The sequence below is a fragment of the Hemiscyllium ocellatum genome, chromosome 4 (assembly GCF_020745735.1).
Source record: "Hemiscyllium ocellatum isolate sHemOce1 chromosome 4, sHemOce1.pat.X.cur, whole genome shotgun sequence".
NCBI lineage: Eukaryota > Metazoa > Chordata > Chondrichthyes > Orectolobiformes > Hemiscylliidae > Hemiscyllium > Hemiscyllium ocellatum.
In genome coordinates this window covers 52,675,300-52,701,591 of record NC_083404.1, presented here as the reverse complement: position 1 = coordinate 52,701,591, position 26,292 = coordinate 52,675,300, and the positions used below count along the sequence as shown (strand labels likewise).

Genomic DNA, 26,292 nt, shown 5'->3' with positions numbered 1-26,292 from the left:
ACATATAAACTGAATTAAAATATTTCAAGTCAAACTATTCACAAGACAAAGTACAGCACAAAGTTAGACATAAACATGTCTAAATTATCATAATTATATGATTTTAATATTACACTATCATAATTGAGGTAGTCTTGTGATGAAGTAGGGTGGTGTCGCACCTCTGAGGCAAGAAAAGTCCAGGTTGAAGTCTTCCCCAGGATATGAAGATGCTTTGATAATGCAGTCAAACAAGCTAAGGGTCAACTTATAACATATACTAACTGCAGGCGATATGAAACAGAGGATTTCTGGTAATCCACGCAATGGAAAGAAATTGGCGCCGGGACCAATTCTTTTCATAGCTATAGGCCACAACATGCATATAAAAGCAAACAGTGTCACAGAAATTGGGACTCCATGCAAGGTGATAAGTTGGCTGGATGGTAGATGTGGATCAAATTGAACCCCATGCTGTTGGTACAACCTTTCTTCTTGTGTAGGTGGATTCAAGACCTAATCTCCTTGCACTACTGGTGGTGCAGATTGTGGCACTGTGGGTCAGATCTGTTAATGGGCAGAGAACTTAAAAAGAATGCTAATTAATTATGTATGTACACACAATGTTCTAAATATAGAATTTACAAAAGTATATTTGATAGCAACAGAACAAAGCAGACTAATTGACCAACACCCCTACTCAGCAGGTCCTCCTAAACTCAAAACCTCTCCTGCCTAATCAGTGAAGGCAGCAGACATGTGGGATCATCTTTCTTTCAGATTTTCCTGCATGTCACCCACAGTCCTGACTTGAGAATACCTCATTACTCCTTTACCCTTGCTGAGCCAAGATCCTGAAACTGTCTACCTAACAGCATTATGGAACACATTCATGTCACAGACTACAGCAGTTCAATAAGGCAGCTCAACTTCTTAACGGCAAGTAGGTATGGGCAAAAAATGCATTAATCAATTTAAAACTTAAAATGTTGGTATAAAACAAACCCAATAAATCAGGACATTGAGCAATACTACACCAGATGATTCAATAAAAGCTAAGTACAGGGTTTAGTCCTCCAAATTGAAGTCGTCTTTTGTTGGCACTGTGATGATTTATATTTTTTTAAGCAGTCGTCCCTCTCTTTAGTTTTCCATGCCAGATTTTACTGATGTGGCACAGTAGCGGTTAGCCAACTGCTTTTGTGCAAGTGCCAACCAATACGTCCACACAGAGTGCAACAGCAACAAACAGCATCAGAGAGCGAGAAAAAAATAGTGAGAAAATGGAAAATAATTTAGAGTCACAAAGATGTACAGCACAGAAACAGACCACTCAGTCCAAATCATCCATGCCAACCAAATTCCTAAATAAATCTAGTCGCATTTGCTAGCATTTGGCCCTTATCCGTCTAAACCCTTCCTAAACATATACTCATTCAGATGCCTTTTAAATGTTGTGATTATTCCAGCCTCCGCCTCTTCTTCGGGCAGCTCATCCCATACATGCAGCACCCTTTGTGTGAAAAAGTTGCTCCTTAGGTCCCTTTTAAATCTATCCCCTCTCACCTTAAACCTATGCCCTCTAGTTTTGGTCTCCGCTGCCCCAGGAAAAAAGACCTTGTTTATTTACCCCATCCATGTGTGGGCGGCACAGTGGCACAGTGGTTAGCACAGCTGCCTCACAGCACCAGAGACCTGGGTTCATATCTGCCTGTGTGGAGTTTGCACATTCTCCCCGTGTCTGCGTGGGTTTCCTCCGGGTGCTCCGGCTTCCTCCCACAGACCAAAGATGTGCAGGTGAGGTGAATTGGCTATGCTAAATTGCCCGTAGTGTCAGGTGAAGGGGTAAATGTAGGGGAATGGGTCTGGGTGGTTGCTCTTCGGAGGGTCGGTGTGGACTTGTTGGGCTGAAGAGCTTGTTTCCACACTGTAAGTAATCTAATCTAATGTCTCTCGTGATTTTATAAGGTGACCTCTTTAAGGTCACCTCCAATGCTCCAGCAAAAATAGCCACAGTCCACTCAGCCTCTCCCTATAGCTCAAGCCCTGGCAACATCCTGGTAAATATTTCTGAACCCTTTCAAGTTTCACAACATCCTTCCAACAGCAGGGAGACGAGAATTACACGCAGTATCCCAAAAATGGCCAAACCAGTGCCCTGTACAGCTGCAACATGACCTCCCAATTCCTATACTCAATACACTGACCAATACAGGCAAGCATACCAAACACCTTCATCACTATCCAGTCTACCTGCAACTCTACTTTCAAGGAACTATGAACCTGCACTCCCAGGTTTCTTTGTTCAGCAACACTCTCCAGGTCCTTACCATTAAGTGCATAAGCCCTGCCCTGATGTGCCTTTCCAAAATGCAGAATCTCACATTGATCTAGATTAAACTCCATCTGCCACTCCTCGGCCCATTGGCCCACCTGATCAAGATCCCACAGTACTCGGAGGTAACCTTCTTCACTGTCCACTACACCTACAATTTTCTGAAAGAACAATAGTGAAAGAAACAAAGCACAAAGAAAGAGTGGCACGCACAAAGTAGTTAAAGGATAAAGCACACATACAGTTGCTGACTTGTGTTATTGATTTAAAAAAAACAGCTGGACTTCTGAATGATTTTAGCAAATCTAAAATTAATCTCCTTTCATTCAGCATTTACATGACTACACATTCAAAGATGTTAACATTCATGGCTCCAACCTCCAAACAAGTTATCGCACACTTTCTTGAATCAGAAAATTCCTATTTGATTTACAAATGGCGTTCTTCATCTACAATCACTAACTGAAATGTACTGGAACAAACTAAGACCTGCAAATTTCATTCTTCAAAGTTCAGAACTGTAAGTACATTACCATTGTCAGTGAGTAATCTGTTCCCTACATTTTGTGCTATTGTGAATATGATTCACTTTGCAATCAAAGACTAAATGCACATGGTGCTTTTAGCTAATCTTATTACAAAGGAGGATTTAAAAGAACTAAATGTAATCATGAGTTGCTAGAAAAAAAACTATAGCACACTAAACAGAATGCTTGCCAACTTATTCAAAGAGCATAACTTCTGAATCACTTGAAGCAAATGACTCATAATGAGTCACAATTTTTTTTTGGCGTTTATACTGCTTCCAGGGATCGAAGTTAATATTCAACTCACTGTAAATTCAGCAATTTGCGAAAACACCGGTTTCTATGACACATTCTAAAGTTTAACCAGCCTGTTTACATTAAACTCCTGCAACCAGGCCAATTTTACTTTGTGCAACATTCCTGTTCAGTAGTCACCAGATGCCACAGCAACTCAAGGTTAACGGCTAAAAGCTAGAACCTGACCAAAAAATGTATTAAACAACTCCAAGGTACACAGAGACTCAAGCAACCAGTAGCAATCAGTAGAGTTACAGGTTTTATACTCTCATGTCACCAAGAGCATAACAGGTCAATACTGTTGTTGGCACAACACCATGAAAACGTAGACCAAACAGATTTTGACAACTGTTAGACACAGACACTTTTCAACAAGGAATACAAGGGTGGTAATGCAGCCCTGGTGCCTGGCACCAGAGTTTGATGCCCTACAGACACTGAATGCACATATGTTATTCTCCAAGAATTAGTGACAGAACATAATCAGTTTCATATGCTGTTTGTCAATGCCATCAAAGATTTATTACTATTAGCCTACTTCACCAGTGAAGAGTCAGTTTGGTATTGTAAATAGTCATCATATAATATATAATTTGAGTAACTTGAGAAGACTATCATATATTAGCAATTGTTGAAGAGCTTCTGCTCAATAACAAATAGGTAAAATGACAACTAACTTCACAGGACAAAGCAATCCAACTTATAGTAAAGGAGCTGTGACCCCTGAAGAAACAATCTTGTTGGAATTACATTTGTAGAATCAAAGATTTATATCACAAGAGACAATTAAGCCTTTCATAGGTGTTCTAGTTTACAAAGTATTGATAATATGAAAATTCTAAAATTAATTTCACAAATTGATGCATGATGATATCTTTTGTTAATGCTGGTAAAAAGTTTAGCTTTTCTTTATGACAAATAAGACGTAAAACTGTGATTAGGTTTTTAAGCAAGCAATTGGGTAAATTGCACTAAAGTATACAGAAATAATTCCCTAAAGTCAAATTATGTACTTATTCCTACCTTATTGTCCTAATATTACTTTTTACTATGTTCTAAATGAAGCAATTGAAGAAGCAGAATTGATTAGAGCAAAGGTGTTTAGTTTAGTAGTAACAAAAGGAGGGAAGATTTTGTCAACAGAAATTGTGCCTAGAGTATCTGATGTATTCATACAGTAAGCCCCCACTTGACAGTGTTGCACTTTGAACATTGTTAGTAAAGTATGACAATATAACCATTTAGTATTATAGTTTCACATTGAAGTTGTTTTCCAGAGTTCCTCCTCTGTTGCCTACATGCAGTCATGATTTTTCTCCGTTGTACTTTTGCCCTTACCCTCAGTCCCTCTTCTCCCAATTTCCAGCCTTGCCTCCAAACTTTGTTCGTGCCATATTCCCCAGTATCTGTTTTCTAGCCAGCCCCTTCTCCTGGCCTGCATTCTGAACTCGCACTGAAGAGTTGGGCACCATCTAGTGACAGTAGCTGGTCAGTACAAACCAACTGCACCATCCAATTTCTGCCACCAGATGGGACCTGTTCATTTTAAAAGTACCAAACTATCTGATTTGTTTTGGATACTTTGAATACTATTATATTTAGTGATGCATTTAACTTTGTAAGCTATTTCAGTGAGGAATATACATCTATGCTTTTGAATTTAAATTTACACTTTTTTCTGGATGGGCAATGTCCAAAGGAATCCAATTCTGGTTTTAATGCTGATTCTTCTGGAAATAGAGATGTATGGAAACAGAACCTTCTGTCCAACCCACCAATGCCGACCAGATATCCTAACTCAAAAGGCAGTGGAAGCAGAGTCTCTATACATTTTTAAAGTGGAGGTGGGAAGATTACTGATTACCAAGTGAGTGCAAGGTTATTAGGGCAGGTAGCAATCAGATCAGCTATGAGCTGTTTGAATGGTGGAGCAGGTTTCAAGGGTCAAATAAACTACGTCCTGGTCCTGGATGGGCAATGTCCAAAGGAATCCAATTCTGGTTTTAATGCTGATTCTTCTGGAAATAGAGATGTATGGAAACAGAACCTTCTGTCCAACCCATCTATGCCGACCAGATATCCTAACTCAAAAGGCAGTGGAAGCAGAGTTTCTATACATTTTTAAAGTGGAGGTGGGAAGATTATTGATTACCAAGTGAGTGCAAGGTTATTAGGGCAGGTAGCAATCAGATCAGCTATGAGCTGTTTGAATGGTGGAGCAGGTTTCAAGGGTCAAATAAACTACGTCCTGGTCCTAACTTGTATATGTTTCGTCGGGCTTCAGATATTCTGGAGTGATCCCCAGAGGCAGGACAATAAGACAATGTTGCAGCTTTTCAGGCCAATGTGCTAGGTATACCTCCAGATACTAGAACACATCTTTCCCACGCCTTATTTCCCACTGATTTGAAATTTACTTGATCTCTATGATGTTTTTTCCTATCAAGTGCTGCCTTGAAAATGAGGGCAGCTGCTTTCACCTCAACCTGGAACTCAGTTCTCTTGTATATTTAGACCAAAACTGCAATGAGATCTGAAGAAGCTGTGAAATGAAGTCAAATGGTCTTTATGGAACTCAAACTGAGCATTGGTTAGCAGACCATTTCCACAAATTTGTTTAGTTGTATGGTCAATAACTCATTCCTTTATTTGCTGATGAGGCGGCAACTAACCAGACTGGATTTGTTTTGGGTTTTGTGAATGTCAGAACAGGGGCTTTTCACGATGGAGCAAAAGCTACTTTCATAACTGCATAGGAGCATTCCAGCTAGACTTATGCACTGAGATAACAACAAACCATTTTCAAGCGCCTAGATCTACCAACATATGTTGTGCTAGAGTTTCAAAGTCAATGTACTGGAGGGTAATCATTTCCAGTACTTTTTTGGATAAGTTTCACACTAAAAGTGAAGTGCTTACATAATAGGTTACATGTAGCACTGCAACAAGATGCCTATTTTATGTCAAAATACACATTCTGCTTATTCCTCTGAAGATTCCTAAAATGTAACTCCTCTCAGCAATCAAAGAAATACAGAAGTTAATTACTTCAAAGTGGCACTCAGAAGTTACATGCCCTTGATAACTTCATAAGACAAACCAAAATACAAGTACTATTAAAAGGAAATAATGTTCTTTTGGTCTGCTCCACTTTGACATTATAAATCTAAAAGTAGAACACACTATGAGAATGAAACTGCAAAGTAAACCTGCTATTTCTGAGATGCTTTGATCATCTGCCCACTGAAACCACAAATTAAAAATAATTTCACAATTTGTTCCTTTCAAGTAAATTTCATGAATTATATTAACTCAAGGAAAACAAAGATTTTCAGAAGTTATTTAAAATGAAAATCTACAACTACAAATTGATGGCCTACATGAACCAAATAAGCAATCTTCAAATAAGCACTGTTGTCTCACAGCATCAGGAACCTGGGTTCAATTCCAGCCTTGGGTGACTGTCTAAATGGAGATTGCGCATTTCCCCCATATCTACGTGGCTTTCCTCTGGGTGCTCCAGTTTCCTCCCACAGTCCAAAGATGTGTAGGTTGGATGGACTGGATGTGCTAAATTGTCCATAATGTCCAGGGATGTGCAGACTAGGTGAATTAGCCATGGGAAATACAGCCTTAGAGTGGTAGGGTAGGGGGTGGGTCTGGGTAGGATGCTCTTTGGAGGGTGTGTGGATTCGATAGGCTGAATGGCCCACTTTCACACTATAGGAATTCTACAATCAAGTTCATTGAAACTTGAAGACATTGGTTGCATCATTGTTATGTCAGAGTCATTGATAACCTGTTCTCATAATAAAACTTTTTAACCATCATAATGTTGAGTGTGTTCACACTATCACTGCCATAAATGCCTACTTCCAAATCATTTAAGTAGCTGTCCTTTCCTTCCCAACAATTTATTTTCTATTATGTTTATATTTATTCTCTCCAATCACTGAAAAAATCATCAAAATACAGGAATCTTGACAGTTCATTTATTTTTTAAACAAAAACCATGGACAAAAGAAATTCCATCCACCTAACAAATATTTTAATAAAGCTTGCACCTAAATTATTCTCTTTTATCTGCAATATCCATCCACGGGTGACTGTCTGTGTGGCGTTTGCACATTCGCTCAGTGTCTGCGTAGGTTTCATCTGGATGCTCCGGTTTCCACCCACAGTTCAAAATGTGCAGGTTAGGTGAATTGGCCAAGCTAAATTGCCCAAAGTGTTCAGGAACGTACAGGTTTGTTGCATTAGTCAGGCTAAATGTGGAGTAGTAGGGCAGGGGAATGGCCCTGGGTGGGTCATCCTTCAGAGGGTCAGTGTGGACTTGTTGGGCTGAAGAGCCTGTTTCCACACTGTAGAGATTCTATGATCAAGACTTCTTCTGGGAGACAGCTGGAGAGTGGTATGGGTGGAGGTTGGGGGAGAATCTGAATATTTTGGAACTTACACAGTCATTTTCTCAGGATCCACTAAATGGAGCACAGCTCAGTCATTTGAAGTTCTGACCTCTGGCAGCGAAGATTTCAAAATAAACTGGGATAGCTCAAAACGCCTAGCAACAGCTCACACTCTCCATGTGTAGTTACACCACTTCCTTTTACGAATGCGGAATGTATACTTTATTCCTTTGGCTCTACGTCCCAATTAGCATATCTGAAATGCATTGTCTTATTGGTTTCATGATTAAATCCATCAATACTTCAAATTTTCCTATGTTGCATTTCACAGCTTAGACCAATTTAAGTCTGACACTACAGCAACTGGAAATCTCTCCAAACGGAATCTCCAATGTACCCTGACAAGCACAGACCAGAAACAATTTAAACTTTTTGATGCTCCTTCGACAATAGAATACTGACACAGCTGTTCATAAAATGCAACAATACATCACTCCAACCAGAGAATGATGTATAACAAGTATGCATGACATGGAGCAATAACTGTTTTCAATTTACCCACCCCTCTCACTATCAACAGCAACTAATTTTCTTTACCTACTAAAGTTTATAAAGGACATCTTGTAAACATGCATCAGCTCATCCTTTTTGACAAAAGCATCACTAAGTCTATGCACATCTTTTCCAGGTCTCCCATGTAGAGGTTGGTGCATGTATGGAATGGTCTGCCAGAGGAAGTGGTGGAGGCTAGTACATTTGCAACATATACCCTCATAAATGGGAATATGAGGGATATGGACTAAGTACTGACAAATGGGACTAGATTAGGTTGGAATATCTGGTCTGTATGGACGAGTTGGACTGAAGGGTTTGTTTCCATGCTAGTTCCTGAGGTAGGCAAGAAAGAAGAGGAATCTGGTGTGCCCTATCACTTGGCCAAAGGCTGTTGCTATCCAGAACAGCAACCATCAGCCAAATGGCTCCTAAACTGGGAGGCCTTTGTGCCAGATTTCCTCATTTTTCAGATTGACAGACTGCTTGGCCAATAAGCCTGAGCTCCACTAAAGTCAAAGGATCCGGTAGTTAACACCACGTGAATCAATCTTTACTGGACCCTGGAGCTGAAGACTTTCAGGATTTTTTGTTTTTATTTCAGATTTTCATCATCTGCATTTTCCTTGGTTGTAGTTTTGTGGATTTTCACTATGATCCATTTAAAAAATGGTTTTAAAGTGAGATATTTCCCAATGTCCAGGCGTTTGTTGCTGAATTGTTAAATTTCAGAGTTTCAAATGTGACACAGTAATGCAGATGATGGTTTCCTCTACAAGTGTCTTTTCAAATCAAATGGGGGCAAATTCTCTTAAAGATCTCTTTTCCTCCTAGACAAAAGTGTGGGATGTCAACAGTCCTGCATATGTCAGAGCAATGAGCTGCAGAGCAAAATTACCAGTGGTTAAGCAGCAAGCGATCTACTTATTCTTTTGGCCTGGAAACGATCCAAAAAGGTAGGGAAATATAAATAGCATTGAAATGAAAATGCAACATACCTACCAACATTGTTTTTTTTTAAGAACACACATTGTAGAACAAATTACTGTTGAATGGTGGTCCAATCATTTTATTACCGATATATTATGGGTGATGTGATGCACAATATTAACAGTACATGGTCTTGGAGCAAGATGGTTTAATTTTTCTTGCTTGATTTCCTGTCTACTTGACTCATGTACAAAGAATGGAGTCAGTGCACCCATCCTCACCTGACAGCTTAATGTAATGGGTTATTTTGTCTTCAGTTATCAAAAAAATTGAAGAACCACATTCGAGATCTGGGTTAAAAATAGGTAACAATAACAATTGTTGAACTATAACAGTAGCAGGCCATTATGACATCCTACACTTTAACAACTGCAGTGGTTCAAGAAGGTAGCTCACCATCACTTAGATTTAATAGGTGATGGACAATAAATGCTGGTCAACGCAGCACCACCTGCGTCTCTTGTGCAAATAGTTTTTAAAATGCTGCTGCAATGTTCAGCAAAGTATTGTCATAGTGGCAAAGTGTGCCGACATAATGCTCTGAAATAAACTACGTTGATGGTTCAAACAGGATTCATATCCTGCAATTTGTAGCAAAGAATATCTAAAGAAACTATTCAGAGAAGGAAGATATTGTAAGCAATGTCATCCAGTTAATTATTGGTTGAATTGTTCTTCCAATCAATTACAAATATTCCTCAGTGACACAGTACAAGGTCAATCATAGTAAAAAGTCTATGGTACAAGACATATGATAGAACCAAATTAAGAAGCTTTCAAAGCCTTATTGTTCTATAAACTTATTTTTTGAAGTTCTCACAAAAACAGACTATTTTCAATACAGGCAGTGAGCATTTCATCATACATTATCATGAAATAAAGTCTCAGCCATTTTTGCTGATGATTTTTACAGGTTAAACACAGCTGTCTGATTCCAGTCCACAGATGGGAAAGATGTGTGTCCAGGAATTTTGCCTTTTCAATTGAACGAAAGCTTTCAAGCAAACATTTTCTTATGCATCTCCATGGCAACACCACAAGCTACAGTGTGTGCTTGCCAACATATTAGCAACCTCTTCCTCAAGCAGTATTTGCAAATGAAATAGTATGCTTTTGTCTGTCCAGATGAATGTAAGCTGAAAGATTGAATAGTATATAACTTTTTAAAGGATACTTAGCTTCTGTATGATCAGACAATTATTATTAAATTAACTTTTGGTTCCTGTCCTATAGATACAGTTTCCAAAATATAAAAAGCAGCAATGCTTGTAACTTTATCTAGAATAATCTAATGAACTTGAAGCTCCATCCAGTGAAGAGAAAGCATAACATTTGCTGCCGCCTGGTCTAAGTGCCTCTCTTTTCTTTACCCTCTCACCCAATTTTCCATTCAGCTCAACTTACTATGGGTCATCAGCAGTTCAACCAAAGAATAAAATGAGATTCTAGTTATGAATTATAACAAAAAAAGTTCCTTTGGCAACAAGATGTCGAAGAGCAACGTTTCTGAGCCACAGACTGTATGCTTGTAAGCAAGGGTAGGGAATTGGAAAGAATGGGTCGAAATACTGAGTTGTAGGACCAAACTAATGGAAGGAATGGTGTTGAAACATTTGGTGTCTGCTTGAATGTGTGAAACACATCTACACTACTTGGAGAGGGGACTGCACTGAAAGTAACAATAAGGTACGCACAAAATCCAGGTTGGAGAGTTATAGAGGCATAAAAGAAGAATTTGAAATTATCATCATTCGTCAAAAGAATTACACTTTGTTTTTGAGAAGAAAAAGTAAGTTAGCATAGATCAATGTTAATTATATGCAATTTATTAGACAAACAACAGACTAGACAGAAACAATGTCAGGACATTGGAAATCAACTAAAACAGACCACAGTCTTCTCATTTATTAATTCACTTTCTAATATTTACTGTATTGTATGGTTTTACGTTTTCATTAATAGTATGTAACTCCTTCAAAACTAAATATAATGGATTGCTAGGTTTCCAAGGCTATAAATTGCAAACAATAACATGGATGCTTTAAATATAAAAGCACTTACCTTGCTTTCTCATCTCCTTCAGCTGACCTTTAAAGTGTATATATTTATCACTTTTGATTAGATCCTCATCTTTGTTCAGATTTTTCAGCTCATTAAATCTTTTATCTACTAAAGCTTTCAAATCAGGCATTCGTTCAGGTCGCTCTTGCTTTATCTAGAAAAGAGATTTATTCAGTAACAATGAATCCAGTAGTTTTCACATGTAATCATATAAATTCAACCTCTTTTAATCATTATCTGCACATAATTAGTACACACAACCTTTTTTTTAATTCATTCATGGGACACAGAAGTCACTAACTGGCCAGCATTTTTATTGCCCATCCCAGTTGCCATTCAGAGGGTGGTGGGGAGTTTCTTTCTTGAGCTGCGGCAGTTGGCATCCTGCAGATTGACACACAATACTGCTGGAGCAGGAATTCTAGGATTTTGACCAGCAACAGTGAAGGAATGGCAATATATGTCATTACAAAGAAAGTCTAGAGAGAAATGCAGTGGATTTCGTTAACTTTCATCTTACAAGCTCTATGACACAGATTCGGTATTCTAAGGATTGTTCATGAGGCACACGCCAAGATAAACTTATAAATCACTTGTAGCTGGAGGACCATTAGCTTCGTGAAAGATGCTCTTTGGTCTATCGGAAATTTGCTAATTTTCCAGTGCAAAGAGATGGTCTCAACCGAGACAGCATTTCAATGGTCAGTCACTGTAAGAGATGAAATGGGACACAGCTGCTGTCTAAGGCCTTTCAGCCACAGTACATTAAGAGGCTGGAAATGCTTCATGCTGGATGTGAAATGCACATTATGATTATCAACAGTATTGAAATAATATTGAAGCATCTTACAGAGAAACATGCTTAGCAGGGGCAATGTAGAATTTTATTGCACTGTAATTTCCAATTCAAAATGCAGTATGAATTTTTATAATTTTTTTTGAACAAAGCATACTTTTGTTTAAAAAAAGCAGAGTTCCAATGAGTCAAACAAGCAGATCTCAGTTTAAGATCATTCCCAAGCAATTTAGTCAACCCAGATTAACCACTTCAGGCATAAAAGTACAATTTAATTTCAACTTGTACAGAAAATACTTATTGAGTTAGAGCATCGTTGAACAAAGCTAGGTGTCATCTGCCAAAGATCACTCCTAAACAACCTACCGTCATCTCAAATAGACTTCCTAAGGGGTAACTGATTTATTTGAAAGTGCTCTGTTTACAAAGTCCATTTAGTGTGAGATTGCATTCATCGATCAGGCAAGATGGACCAAATGGCCTCATTCTGAACTGTCATCTATTCTGTGATTCTATTGACTTTGCCATGGCTCTTGAGTAATGAGGTAATAAACTACAGGGCAGATATCAGAAAATTCTCACATCTCTGTCACAATTTAAACTGAGAGAGAGAATAAATCAGAAAACAATAAAAAAAATGGCCCTGAATGCTGTAAACACCATCACTAGGTGGTGCAAAGACTGAACATACGAAGAGGTGCTCTACATAATTATAAAGCAACAGAACTCAGCACAGCCAGTCTCTAAGTTGGTGCTGCTGGAATTTTCATAGTGATGTGTGATCCAGTAATAGGGGAGGCTGGGGCTGACAAAGTGAAGCTTCCCCTTGCTCAACCTCAACCATTGCTCCTTTGCCATTCTTCCTCCAGCCTCTGGCCACAATCCTCTCTGCACGGAGAAAGATCCTTCACTGCAATTATACAGAGCTTCTATACCTCTAGTGAAGGGTCCTTCCCTGACCAGGGGTTGGGGCCACCACCTGCTCCCCCCAATCTGCTGCTCCCTTTTCCCATCTCCACACCCCGGTTCCATGTATGACGCAGTTCCTGATTGCAAGGAGTTGGATGCACAATTGCAATGGCATTCGTGCAGCACATTTGCATGTTATTCACCACTGATGTCATTGCGTATGGTTGCATCAAGTATGCATGCAGAAACACATCCTGAAATGTTGTCATCAGCTGCATGTATGCAAACACTTCTGCAGATTGCAGTAGTCAGCTGATGTCATAGCCAACGTCTGCATATTCACAGGACCATTTTGCATTATGGATCATCATTCTTAAAATACAACAATTGTGGTTTTGAACATGTATCTTTACAATCAAATATCATGTTAAGGTGAGCAATTTAGTTACATCAACAATGGTCTTGTCCCTCGAGAAATATGCTCTTTGTTATATTTTACAGCACTTATGATCATACCCACATAAAGATGATTCGGAAAGTGAAAAAATTGTGTAAAGCTGAGAAAGGTTAGAGGGAAGGCCAAAAAAGTAATTAAAGCTCTTGAAATAAATTAAGAATTAAAAGTTTCATTTGAGTGTAAGCCGAAAGGTTTAAGATAGATCAGCCAAATACAAGTAAAATAGTGCACAGTGTCCCACCAATTAGAATTGACTAGAATTTGATTTTCAAAACAGAGGTAAGTTCAGTATACCAGCGCAGATAAATGATTCGAATTATAGTTACAACTAGGACAACAATGGGAGAAACACAACCACTGACCACCAGTTCCTCCTAGTGGAGTTTAGAACATTCCAGAAGTTGACAGAGTGCTAATGCTCAAGTATGTTTTCCCAAATTAATAGTTTGTCATACTTAACTTAAATAAAATTAGTTGCATCTAATCCCAACACCTTAATGTTGGATGAAATCCCACCCAAGCAGCCTTATGTTCTAAAATATTTCTTTTTCACTGTTCCTATTTTATTTGTATTCATGATGAGTTGGAAAGACAAATGCTAGGCAATCCCTACAGTGAATGCAAGGCAATTCCAATTATCAAAACAGGCCAACAAACTGCTAATTTTGTTCTAACTTTAGGTAAAACTGTGTCTGCTTCATGAACATTTCAACAAATCACTACCTCAGTGTGTAAAAAAAAAGTTAATCAGACAAAAGTGACCATTCTAATGCAATTTTCTTTCCACAGGAGGAACAGAATTGGGAAATGTCTGCCTTGTCAAGAGATCAAAGAGGATTCACAGAAGTATTGATGAGGAGGAAGAAAATTAATAAAGAAGAGTTCAAAGATAATTCAACAAAGTGAAGTTTTAACCATTCAAAACTTTGCCATTACAGTGGATTGAAAGCACGAGGCTTGTACAAGAGACCAGATTGCATGTGTTGGCTATACAGAAGGGTGTATGACTGCTGAATATTCCTGGCACAATTCACTCACTTCCTTCAATAACCTTTCAACATATACAAGTTTGTCCTCTTGAAATTTTTCTCTTTTGTTTAGGACATTTAGGAAGATAGAAGCTGGGAAGAGATGGCTGGAGGCGGGGGGGTGGGGGGGTTTGATGTTCGATTAGTTAAGGATGGTATTATAACACAATAGAGAGGGACTATCTAAATTCAGAAAACCAAGATGTAGTAAACATTTTGCTGGAAGTGAAAAACTGTAAAGGCAAGTAGTCAATAGTGGGAGTGATGCACAGGCTCCAAACAGTAACTGTACTTAGGATGTAGTATAAAGGAAGAAGTAATGAGAGCTGATCAAAAAGACATGGATGAACCATGGGGGATGTAAAGTATTTATAGAATTGAAAAATCAAAAAGATAATGGCAACCTAGATTATGAGTTCAGAAATATTTTCAGAACGGTTTGTTAGAATAGTGCAGCCAACCAGAGTGCAACCTATATTAAACCTAAATTTGTAACAGGATACGATTAATGGAATACATCATAATGAAGGTGCCCTAAGATATAAGCAATCAAAGTATAATTGAATTTTATTTAATTGAAACTTAACTAAGAGCAGATTGGAAGGTATGAAAGCAGAACCAGCTAAAAGCCAACCGGCAAATTAGATAAAGAAATAAATCAGTACAAATGCAGTGGTGAACATTCAAGGGGATATTTCAAAATACACAGAATGGATATATTCAAGCAAGAAAAAAAAATTTCAAGGGACAGACTAACTATCTGGGATTAACTGAATAGGTTAATGATACCATCAAATTTAAAGCAAAAGCATATAATTCCACAAAGATGGATGGCAGGTCAAAGGATTAGGCTGATAATTAAAAGAATGACAAAAAGATTAATAAGGGGGAATATTAGAGCATGACAGAAATGTAGCTGGAAATGTATAATCGTATAGTAAAAATTTCAAGAGACATTTGAAAAAGTAGAGTTAACAGTGAATGTTGATCCTGTAGGAAGACAACCTGGAAAAAGAATGGAAAAAAAGGGTGGGTGGGGGCGGGGAGGAGGAAGAGAAGAGGAGAGGCGTAGGATCGTTACAGGGGGAATAGGTGGAAAACCCTGTTACACAGTGACTCACTCAACAAACTGTGCTCTAATTAAAGAAAAGAAACTTAAACAGCACACCCACACTATCATTCTAAAGGGATCACTAATTGTAAATTAACTTAGAATAACTATACCAACACTGAGGATTACAAAATTGGATTTTAAAAGAGGAACAATGTATCCTTTTCACAGGTGGATTTAATGTTATTCCTCATATTGATTTGGAACTGAACAAAGCAGTGTAATGAAATATCAAAGACATTGGGTGACAGGGGTCTCCAGGTGGGATACTCTGTGGGTCAGTGTGGATTTGATGGGTCAAAGGGTCCACTTCAGCACTGTAGGGATTCTATGGTTCTACCCTACCTCAGCTGTGAAAAAGGAACAAATTAAAACTTAATAATCAAGTTAATGGAACGAATAAAAAGAAATCAAAGCAACTGGAAATCTACATGGAAATAATAGGAAGCATAAATGAATGTGTGATGGCCTTTGTGGGGGAAAGAAAATGTAGGGATATAGCCCCTTTAAGAACTCAGCTTCTCTGGAGAATTATTTTGCAAAAAAGGAACTTGTTCCAGGAACTGATTATGTGACCAAGCTGCCTGGAAGATGAACAATAGAAAAGTAATTTGGAGGAAATGCTGCTTCTGAGGAATGTTGGCAGCTCTCTGGTTCCAACAACACTAGTAGGTGCATTGACTGGTGCTAGGTCTGCCTTCGTGGATGGGGGTGCAATCGGTGATGGCGATGGACGCAAAACGGGACGGTGTGATCCTCCAAGATGTCATTGGGATAGATATGGGAGCTCCATAAAGATAATAACCACACCTGGCTAACCATCAGCCTGCACAATGACAGCTGCTGTGCTATAATTTGGCATCACCCTCCACCACCATAGGTAAACTCACAATGGCAGCAAGGAGGTCCTTAAGTGGGTGTAAAATCACAGACATTAACTGCTACCTGATCTGCTGGTGACTTGAAGCACAAGCAATATAGGAAAGATCTGCAACTTTAAAAAGACATTACTCAAATAGACAGTAATTTGTCAGTTAATGGTGCCAATAGTGGAAATTCAATATTTTCATTTTATAATGTATTCTAAGTGTACAAAATGCATTCTAGTTAAATAATACCTATTTCAGAACTCAAAAACAATCAGGACAGCAAGATGCAAACAGAGTAGGATTTCAAAGTAGGTTTTTATGAGTGCAAGGAGAGTGAGACTGAGAATTCCTGGCTCATATCACCATCATGGACAATTATTAAATACATTCTGATCCACATACATAATTGTTTTAGCAAGGTCTGTTTTTCTAAATCTTAACTAAATATTCACAAATTATATTGCTTCCCATTTGCACCAACTTTATTTGAGCCGAACATTTTGGTAATTGATGCATTCACATCAGGCAAAGAGGAAAATGCAAATTAATCTTTTAAATGGTAATAATTAATACTGAAACGGTCATGCCAGTATCGAGTTCCAATTGACTATTAACAGATGTTTATTTTTTACCGGTTCTGATTTGGATGTTGCTAAGCAATTTAACTGTTCCAAACCAAATGTAGGTGGACATTCCAGGGTGTGCGCTCTCCTGGATACCAGCCTATTGACTCAATTTAGGTCTAGTGGGACTCTTTTGCAGTTTCGAGTCCATAGGCCAGTAGTAACAACAATAGTGTGCTGGCCTGGATCCTGAAGAAAATTTTAATCATTTGGCTTTTTGGCTGACCCAGAGTCCATCTTCAGAATATGTCTTGAGTGAGACAATGCAATTGCCTTCGATTCAGTGGTGTTCCCCTAGTTCAAATTGACTAATGAGGGTCTCCACTTTCATCAGAATACCCTGCAACTTTTATGTTCCACTTGCACATATTCCAATAACACTAGTTACACTGCCTGCTTGAAGTACAATTGAGCTTCAGCTAGTAGGTGCTTTTGCATGGTTATATCATTAATCTCACATAACAAATGGTCCCTCAGCATCTCATTAAGGGTAAAACTAAAGTATTATGCCTCTGCCACTCATCTTAACCGAATCAAACACCCCAACACAGATTTCCTAGGTGACCAGAACTGATCAAACCAGAAGTGACCTCACCAATGTCCTATACAGCCACAACATGACGTCCCAACCCCTGTATACAATGTACTGACCAATGAAGGCAAGTGTGCCAAACACCTTCCTCACCACCCTGTCTAACTGTGACGCCACTTACAAGTAACCATTTACCTCTGCCCTTAGGTCTCTCTGTTTAATGATATTTCCAGGGCCCTATCATTTATTGTGTGAGTCTTCCCTTGTTTATTTTACCAAAATACAATATCGCGTACTTATTCAAATTAAACTCCATCTGCCACTCCTTGGCTCATTAGCTCAATTAATTAAGATCTCGCTCTACTCTTAGATACCTTTTTCACTGTCAACTATATCACCAATTTTTGTGTCATCCATAATCAAAATAACCATGCTTCCTTTATTCTCATCCAAATCATTTCCATAAATGATAAGGAACAGTAGACCCAGCTCCAATCCTCCGGAACACCACTTGTCACAAGCCTCCAGTTCAAAAAGCACCCCTGTCGCACCATCATTTGTCTCCTACTATCAAGCCAATTTTGTATCCAATTGGCTAGCTCAACTGGATCCCATGTGACTTAACTTTCCTAACCAGTCTTCCATGCAGTCTTCCACATTGAAGATATCACTGAAGTCCATGCAAACAACGTTAACTGCTCTATACAAACATAGAAAAGAGGAGCAGGAGACCATTCAGCCCTTTGAGCCTCCTCCATCATTCATCACGATCGTAGTTGATTGTCTAACTCAACAGCTTAATCCTGCTTTCTCCCCATAACCCTTGATCGCATTTGTCCCAAGTGCTATATCAACCCATTCAATGTTTTAGCATCAACTACTTCCTATGGTAATGAATTCCACAGGCTAACTGCTCTTTGGGTGAAGAAATGTCTTCTCATCTCCATTCTAAAGGGTCCACCCCGAATCCTCAGACTGTAATCCCTGGTTCTGGATGCACCCACCATCAGGAACATCCTCCCACCATCTACCCTATCTAGTCCTGTTAGAATTTTAAAAGTATCTTTGAGATATCCCCCCCCAATTCATCTGCATTCCAGCAAAAACATCCTAACCTAGTCAACCTTTCCTTGTACATCAGCCCTGCCATCCCTGGAATCAGCCTGGTAAACCTTTGCTGCACTTCCTCAAGAGCAAGAGCATCCCTCCTAAGAAAAGGAGACCAAAACTGAAGGCAATATTCTAGGTGTGGCCTCACCAAGGCACTGTATTACTGCAATAACAATATCCCTGCTCCTTCTTGGTCACATCCTCAAAAAAACTCAACCAAGATTTGAGAGACATGATTTCCCATACACAAAATCATGCTGACTATCCCTAATCAGTCCTTGCCTCTCCAAATGCAGGTCTCTAAATTCTGTCCGCCAGAATCCCATTCAACAACTTAGCCATCATTACATCAGACTCACTGCTCCATAGTTCCCAGACTTTTCCTTGCAGTCTTTCTTAAACAAGGGCACACTAACAACTATCGAGTCCTCTGCCACCACACCCAGGCTATCAATGATAGAATTATCTCTGCTGGGGACCCTGTAATTTCTTTCCTCGGTTCCTACAACGTGGCATACACTTGATCAGGCCCCAGAGATTTATCTACCTATATGCTTTTTAGACCACCAGCACCTTCTCTTCTGTAACGTAGACTGCTTACAAGACATCACCATTTCTTTCCTCAAGTTCCTGATCTTCCAAATCTTTTTCCACAGTAAATATTGATGCGAAATATTTGTTTAGTATCTCACCCAAGTCCTGTGGTTCCACATACAGATGGCCTCATTGATCTTTAATGGGCTCTATTCTCTTTCAAGTTGCTCTTTTGCCCTTAATGAGCTACAAATTAACGCTCACAAAATTTATATAAGGAAACGGAAACTTGTCAAATTTAAAAATAGCATTGTCCAGAGTGACGATGCAGTCCAGCCCCTGCAATGCCCATCGATTTCAAAATGCCCCTGTTGTGGTGGTGAGACCTGCGTGCTCCTTCTCTCGGGACAGCCGAGTGCAGATGTAACCATGAAAGAGTGGTAGACAATCAGGAACAATGACCCTCTTTGTAGCCCACTATCTGGACTTCATAATGGCCACTTTGCTCAGTCCTGGGTGCAGACCCACGAGAAGGCCATTCAATTTGTCTGCGCCTGCCCACGCAGGCACGCGGGGCTGAAGTACAACCAATATTGAAGGAGCAGCCCCTTTGGAAAGCTAAAAACGGACTGCAAAGAAAAACATTCAGGGTAAATGTGACACATGGCCACAAAAACTACATGTGGCCTGGCATTCACTCCATGGTTACAAGGGACTGCCTCGTGCAGCACTGCTTTCTGAATGGAAAATGAGGGACAGCGATTGGAAAAATTGACAGGTTAATCAAAACCAGCATTGCCAATCCTTCCGAGATGTCCGAGAATCTCCAGAAAATGAAGAATAATGTCCCAGGGCCACGAATGGGGTCTTTGGGGAGAAAAGAGTTGTGTTTGCTTTCTTGGGTGCATCTCAAACACATCGACCCAGATGGATCCAGGAACGGCCACTCAGTTGCATTTTCTTTCCATCTAATGGGTATTCCGAACCCAGCTGTTCGAGAAACACGAAGCGCTGTGCCCCTTGGAGACAGCACCGCAATATCACTGGGTGTTGGGGAGGATACGGAAAGGCAGAACAATTCACCAAATTCATTTTTTTTAAAGCAGCAGTTGTGCTAAGTTTAAGATGTTAGTGAATGGGGTGAGTTGAGGTTGCCAGTGGGGTAGATGGGTCAAATGTTGAGGAAGGGTCAGGGTATGGTTTCGGGGAGAGGGTTGCTGGATGTTCAGTGGCGGGCACTCAGGGCATGTAGTAATGTGTTGGGTGTGAGGGGTATGGGATGGCATTTGAGTTATTGGTTATTAAATAGCCACGAAGAGAACAAAGAACCAAAACATTAATCAACTGATAATATAGGGTTTCCTATCTCTCTCTGTCCCAGTGAAAACAGTACAGTACATTGTTTAGTCACTGCACCAGTTTCAGAAGCTACTGTAAGAGACCACATATTTTTCATTTTTGGGAGCTACTAACTGAACTGCTCTAACTGGAATGCCAGGAAAGGTTTGCATAGTTTGGAAATCATGGATTGTATACTGTTGACTATGCAAAACAATGGCTCTTTTTGGAAGCAGGAAGAGAGAGAATTCAAAACTGAATGGGACTGAGAATCTTTTGTGTAAAACAGATTCTGCCTGACAACAGCCCTCTGATTGGTACAGCCGCAGGCCCTTAAGAAGTTTTAAGTGCTAAGAGTGACAGACCGGAAAACATTTAGAGTCTGCAAACAGAAAGCACCAATCTTTTTCTACTTGCCCTCCATGTGGGGAAAAAGACAGAAAACCCAAGAAGCTTGAAAACAAGAATTCATATGAGATAAACATAAGTTCACCCCAGCCGCTATCAAATCAACTATCACCCCTACAAATATACTATCAGCCCTATACATAGCAGTGTATCATCATCACTGGACTGAAGGATGTACAGCATGGGTACCAGTCCTTCAGTCCAACTCGTCTATGCTGACCAGATGTCCTACATTAATCTTGGCCCACATGCCAGCATTTGGTCCATATACTTCTTTTGATCACCCTACATATACACTTTTTTCCACCATAATATATGTGTTAAATCATTTGTCTGTTTTGTTTATGATTGTATGTGCGTGTCTTTGGGTTTGAAGGCATAGACGATATTTTTTCTGTTAGTGACAAAACCTGGTTTGTATTGCTTTGTCCTAAATGGCAGTTAGTCAGGCAAATTGGGTCCTTTTTTGTGGTCTCAATGGGATCTTTTACATTTATACATCTTGTGACAGCTTGTGGAACTATGGGCACAATGATCAATGTAATCTTCCCAATTAAGTCATGACATTATTGAGTGTTAGCATATTACTGTCCTTTTAAAGAAGTGTGTCTTCTTAGCCAGAGCCCAGAGTAAGGCACCCCCCTTGTAGCGTCAATTAAAACCACTAAAAAATTCAGGTCATTATTTCCTGAAGGACTGGGATATTTATCAGGGTGAATTTGTAAAATTATCCTCCTGAAGTCTTAATAAAATGCAAAATTTAATGCAAACCCAATCTGTCAAATGTCAAGCTTTGATATACCATGACAAGAATGGTCCTTGCAAGTCCAGGGCTCCTGTGAAGACGACTCATTTGGCTCCAAGAGCTTGCATTCACTAAGTAAAGTATGATTATTTTTTTACTTTACTCATCCAGGATTTTAGATACACATTTCCGAAACATTATACTGTTACCAAAGTAAGCTTGAGTAGGCTATCTTGTATGAGTTTCTCGCTCAAGTACCAAGTAATCAAAATCGTGACCTGGCAACACACTTACATCTCACAATAGACACGAAACAGCTTTCTGAACAATTGATTCATTAGCTTTTTTGTAAAGCTGTGACTGAACTCATATTTAGGTTTGAAGACTTTGAACCAGTGTTTCCACTTGTGATTCATACATAATTATATTTCATTATATTACCTTAAGAAAAGAAAAATTCTGTATCTCTCTCAATTAATTCCAAAGTTATTTTTAGACATATTACTTTCCACATATGCCATTACTCAGCCAATATCCTGTTAAACTAGTCAGTAAGAATAGCAACTTGAACTTCCATGGTATGCTTCATGTCAGTTAAAACCTCAAAAGGACCTTTGTACACTAAACAGGTAAATAAATACTGGATGCAGGAAAGGAAAAGACAAATGGAATAAGTTAGAAAGAAGAAACTAAAGCTACAATCAAAGGTGTGTTTCCAAAGCTTTTTGAAGGCAAAATAGTAAGGGAGCTGAAACTGCTCTGCGTTGACACTGCTATATCCATGGACTGTGCTACATCTACAATAGACATTATTATTCTTCACCGACTTTTATCACTGGGTCTCTGTGTGCTTTGTTGGGACCTGTGCTGCACTCCTGAGGCAGCTCTATCTGGACAGATTGCTCCCACTAAGTCTGCAGCAACTCTACACCATATTCAGTAACTCTCCCTTACTCCAAGTCCTGTAACTTCAAATTCTATTCTAAAATACAGCAGACTGGTTATTTATTCATTTATTTCTGCATTTGTGGGATGTGGGCATCACTGGCTGGCTAGCATTTATTGACCGCCCCTAGTTGCCCTTCAGGTGGTGGTGGTGAGCTGAATTCTTGGACAGCTGCTGTCCACCTGCTGCGGGTTGACCAAATTGCTGTTAAGGAGGGAATTCCAGAATAGTAGGGATTTTGCCCGAAACGTTGATTTTGCTGCTCTTTGGATGCTGCCTGAACTCCAGCATCTGCAGTCATTGTTTTTACCCAATTCCAGAATAATGCCCCAGTGACAGTGAAGGAACGCCAATATATTGCCAAGTCAGAATGATGAGTGGCTTGGAGGTGCACTTAAAGGTGGTGCTACTCCCATATACCTGCTGCCATTGTCCTTCTAGATGGAAATAGTTATTGGTTTGGAAGGTGCAGTCTGAGGATCTTTGGTGAATTTCTACAGTGCATCTTGTTGGTAGTACACACTGCTGCTACTCAGCATTAGTGGTGGAGGGAATGGATTGTGTATACAGTGCAAATCAAGCAGGCTGCTTGGTCCTGGATGATGTCAGAGTGTTGTTGGGGCTGCACTCATCCAGGCAATTGGGGAGTATTCCATCATACTCCTGATAATGCCTTGTAGACGGTGGACAGATTTTCGAGAGTCAGGTAGTGAGTTACTCATCACAGTATTCCTAACCTCCGAGATGCTCTTGTAGCCACTGCATTTATGTGGTGAACAATGATAAAGCACAGGTTGTTGATAGTGGGGGACTCAGTGATGATAACACTATTAAATGTCAATCCTCTGGCTTGACGGTAATGGTTGAGTAGGGGATATGCTGGGCCATGAGGCTACAGATTGTGCTGGAGCACAATTCTCCTGCTGTTGTTGACCCACAGCACCTCATGGATGCCCAGTCTTGAGTTGCTAGTCTGTTCGTAGTGTATCCCAATTAGCACAGTGTCAGTGCCATACAACATGATGATGGAGTTTCTTTTCAACATGAATATGGGACTTCATCTCCATAAGGACTGTGCAGTGGTCACTCTTAACAATACTGTCATGGTCAGATGTGGAAGATTGATAAGGATGAGGTCAACTATGTTTTTCCCTTGTTGGTTCCCTCACCACCTGCCACAGACCTAGTTGAGTAGCTATGTCCTTTACCACCCAACCAGTTCGATCTGTAGTACTAATGCCAAGCCACTCTTGGTGGTGGACATTTTGTACCCTTGCCATCCTCAGTGCTTCTTCTAAGTGTTGTTTAACTCAGAGAAGTATCGCTTCATCAGCCAAGGGAGGACAATATGTGGTAATCAAGAGGTTTCTTTGTCTGTGTTTAACCTAAAGCCAAGAGACTTCATGGGATCAGGAGTCAATGTTGAGGACTCCCAGGGCAATTCTCTCCTGACTGTATATCACTATGTCGCCAACTCTGGTGAGTCTGTCCTGTCAGTGGGACAGGACATATCCGGGGATGGTGATTGTGGTGTTTGGGATATTGTCCATAAGGTATGATTCCATGAATATGACTAACATTAGCCTGTTGCTTGACTAGAGTTGTGAGTGTAGTGCTGGTAAACCACAGCAGGTCAGGCAGCACCCGAGCAGCAACAGAATTGACATTTCCGCATTAGCCCTTCATCAAGAATGCTACCTGACCTGCTGTGCTTTTCCAGCACCACACTCTTGACTCTGATCTCCAGCACCTGCAGTCCTCACTTTCTCCTTGCTGCTTGACTAGTCCGAGAGATAGCTCTCCCAATTTTGGCACTAGTCCCCATACGTTAGTGGGGAGGATTTTGCAGGGTCAACAGAGCAGGTTCTGCTGTTGTCTTTTCCGGTGCCTAGGTCCATGCCAGGTGATCTGTCCAGTTTCATTTCTTTGAAACTTCATAGTGATTGGTACAACTAAGTCATTTCAAAGGGCAACTGAGAGTCAACCACATTGCTGTCAGTCTGGAGTCACATATAGGCCAGACTGGGGTGAGGATGACAAATTTCCTTCCCTGAAGGACATTAGTGAACCAGAATGGGTTTTTCCGACAATCAGCAATGATTTCATGGTCGTCTGTAGATTCTTAATTCCAAACTTTTTTTTATTAAATTCAAATTCCACCAACTGCCGCAGCAGGATTCGAACCTGGGTCCCCAGAACATTATCTGGGTCTCTGGTTAAGAATCTAGCGGTAATACTACCAGGCCATTGCTGTCCCAAGTATTTCCATTCATCTCCTCTGAGTCTTGACGACATCTGACAATGTTAGAGCTGCACCATGAAAACCGATATTAACATATTAATTTCCAGTATACTACATCTTCTCTCAAATTTCACTCAACTACTTCGTTTACAGAGTTCCAACAATTTAAGTCATCTATTTGCATCCTCACTATCTTTCCCTCTCAAACTCTAAACATCCATATGGCCAGAGGCTGGTCATGTGGATCCCTTGCTGCTCACCCTAATGCGGTGCACTTGTTTGATGCATCAAGGCGACGGCCTTTCACCTTTTCTGTAATGCTTGTATCACTTTGCGAGGTAGTTAATGCAGTTCTGTTCTCCATGTCCAGCATTCTGTAGTAACAGAGTTCATCTATTCATTCACTTGAATCCTCATCTCTCCTACCACATGCACTCTACCCAAGCCCCTCAATGAGATTCCCCGTTATCTTTCTAAACTTCATCAAGTACAGGCTCAGAAATCTCAACCGCTCCTCATATGACAAGCCCTTCTTTCCCGGGATCATTCTTATAAACCTCTTTTGAACTTTTCCAAGAGCCTAGAACTGCCCATAATGTTCGAAATACAGTACGACCAGAGACTGCTTGTGTTCTAGCCCTCTCAAAATAAATGCTAACATTGTATTTGCCTTCCTTACTGCCAACTAAACCTGCGTGTTAACCTTCAGAAAATCCTGAATTAGCAAAATCCCTTTGTGCTTCAGATTTCTGAAGCATTTAGAAAATCATCAACGTCTCTATTCTTCCTACCCAAGTGCATAACTTTCTAACATTGTACTCCATCTGCCACTTCTCTACCCACTGTTCCAGCTTTCCAAGTCATTCTGCCGTCTCCCGCCTTTCCTTCCACCTAACCAAAATAGTTGATATCATCACATCAGGTAATCAGATTCTTAAAGTAACAGTCTATCATACTTACACAAATACACCAGAGTGTGAACTTCTAGAATTCTTCATTCATGAATTGCAGTCTGTAAGAAACAACTTCATTCAGGAAACATTGCATCAAAACATCTTTTCAGTTTTTTTACACACTGACTCAGCTATGGTTGTAAGTCTAGAAACAACTCTGCCTATCTGGACTAGTAGTGCATCCTCTCTTTGATTAAATCTAATACCAGCCTTGGCTTTTCTGGAAATATTGAAAACATTCATGGATTTGTTGGCACCTGACCACTGACTGAGAATTTCATTTCCTCTTGCCACTAAAGCCATCTCCAAAATGCCTGGCCATTATACAGTTAGATCTATGTTGTACATATAGTGATTCTAAATTGTCATCCTTGCAAGTCATTTTAGGACATTTTTTTATCCTCACAGACATTAGCATTATCAGCCTACAATCATACACTAAAAGCCCTGTGCTTTTGTTAGATGTTCCTCTGTTCATTATACTTCATTAGAACTTAGTCTGTGAAACAGGGGCCTGGATAAAGTTGACTGATTTTGGTGCAAC

General features: G+C 39.8%; 1 protein-coding gene across 2 annotated transcripts in view; it reads right to left on the bottom strand.

Annotated features, from left to right (window-relative positions):
- The window catches only part of nsmce2 (NSE2 (MMS21) homolog, SMC5-SMC6 complex SUMO ligase), a 176,386-nt gene that overhangs the window by 86,616 nt on the left and 63,478 nt on the right, over positions 1-26,292 (bottom strand). For both annotated transcript variants that reach the window (XM_060824262.1, XM_060824263.1), the window contains exon 4: positions 11,148-11,301. In XM_060824262.1, the coding sequence (XP_060680245.1) occupies positions 11,148-11,301 (154 nt within the window). The remainder of the gene's footprint in view (positions 1-11,147; positions 11,302-26,292) is intronic.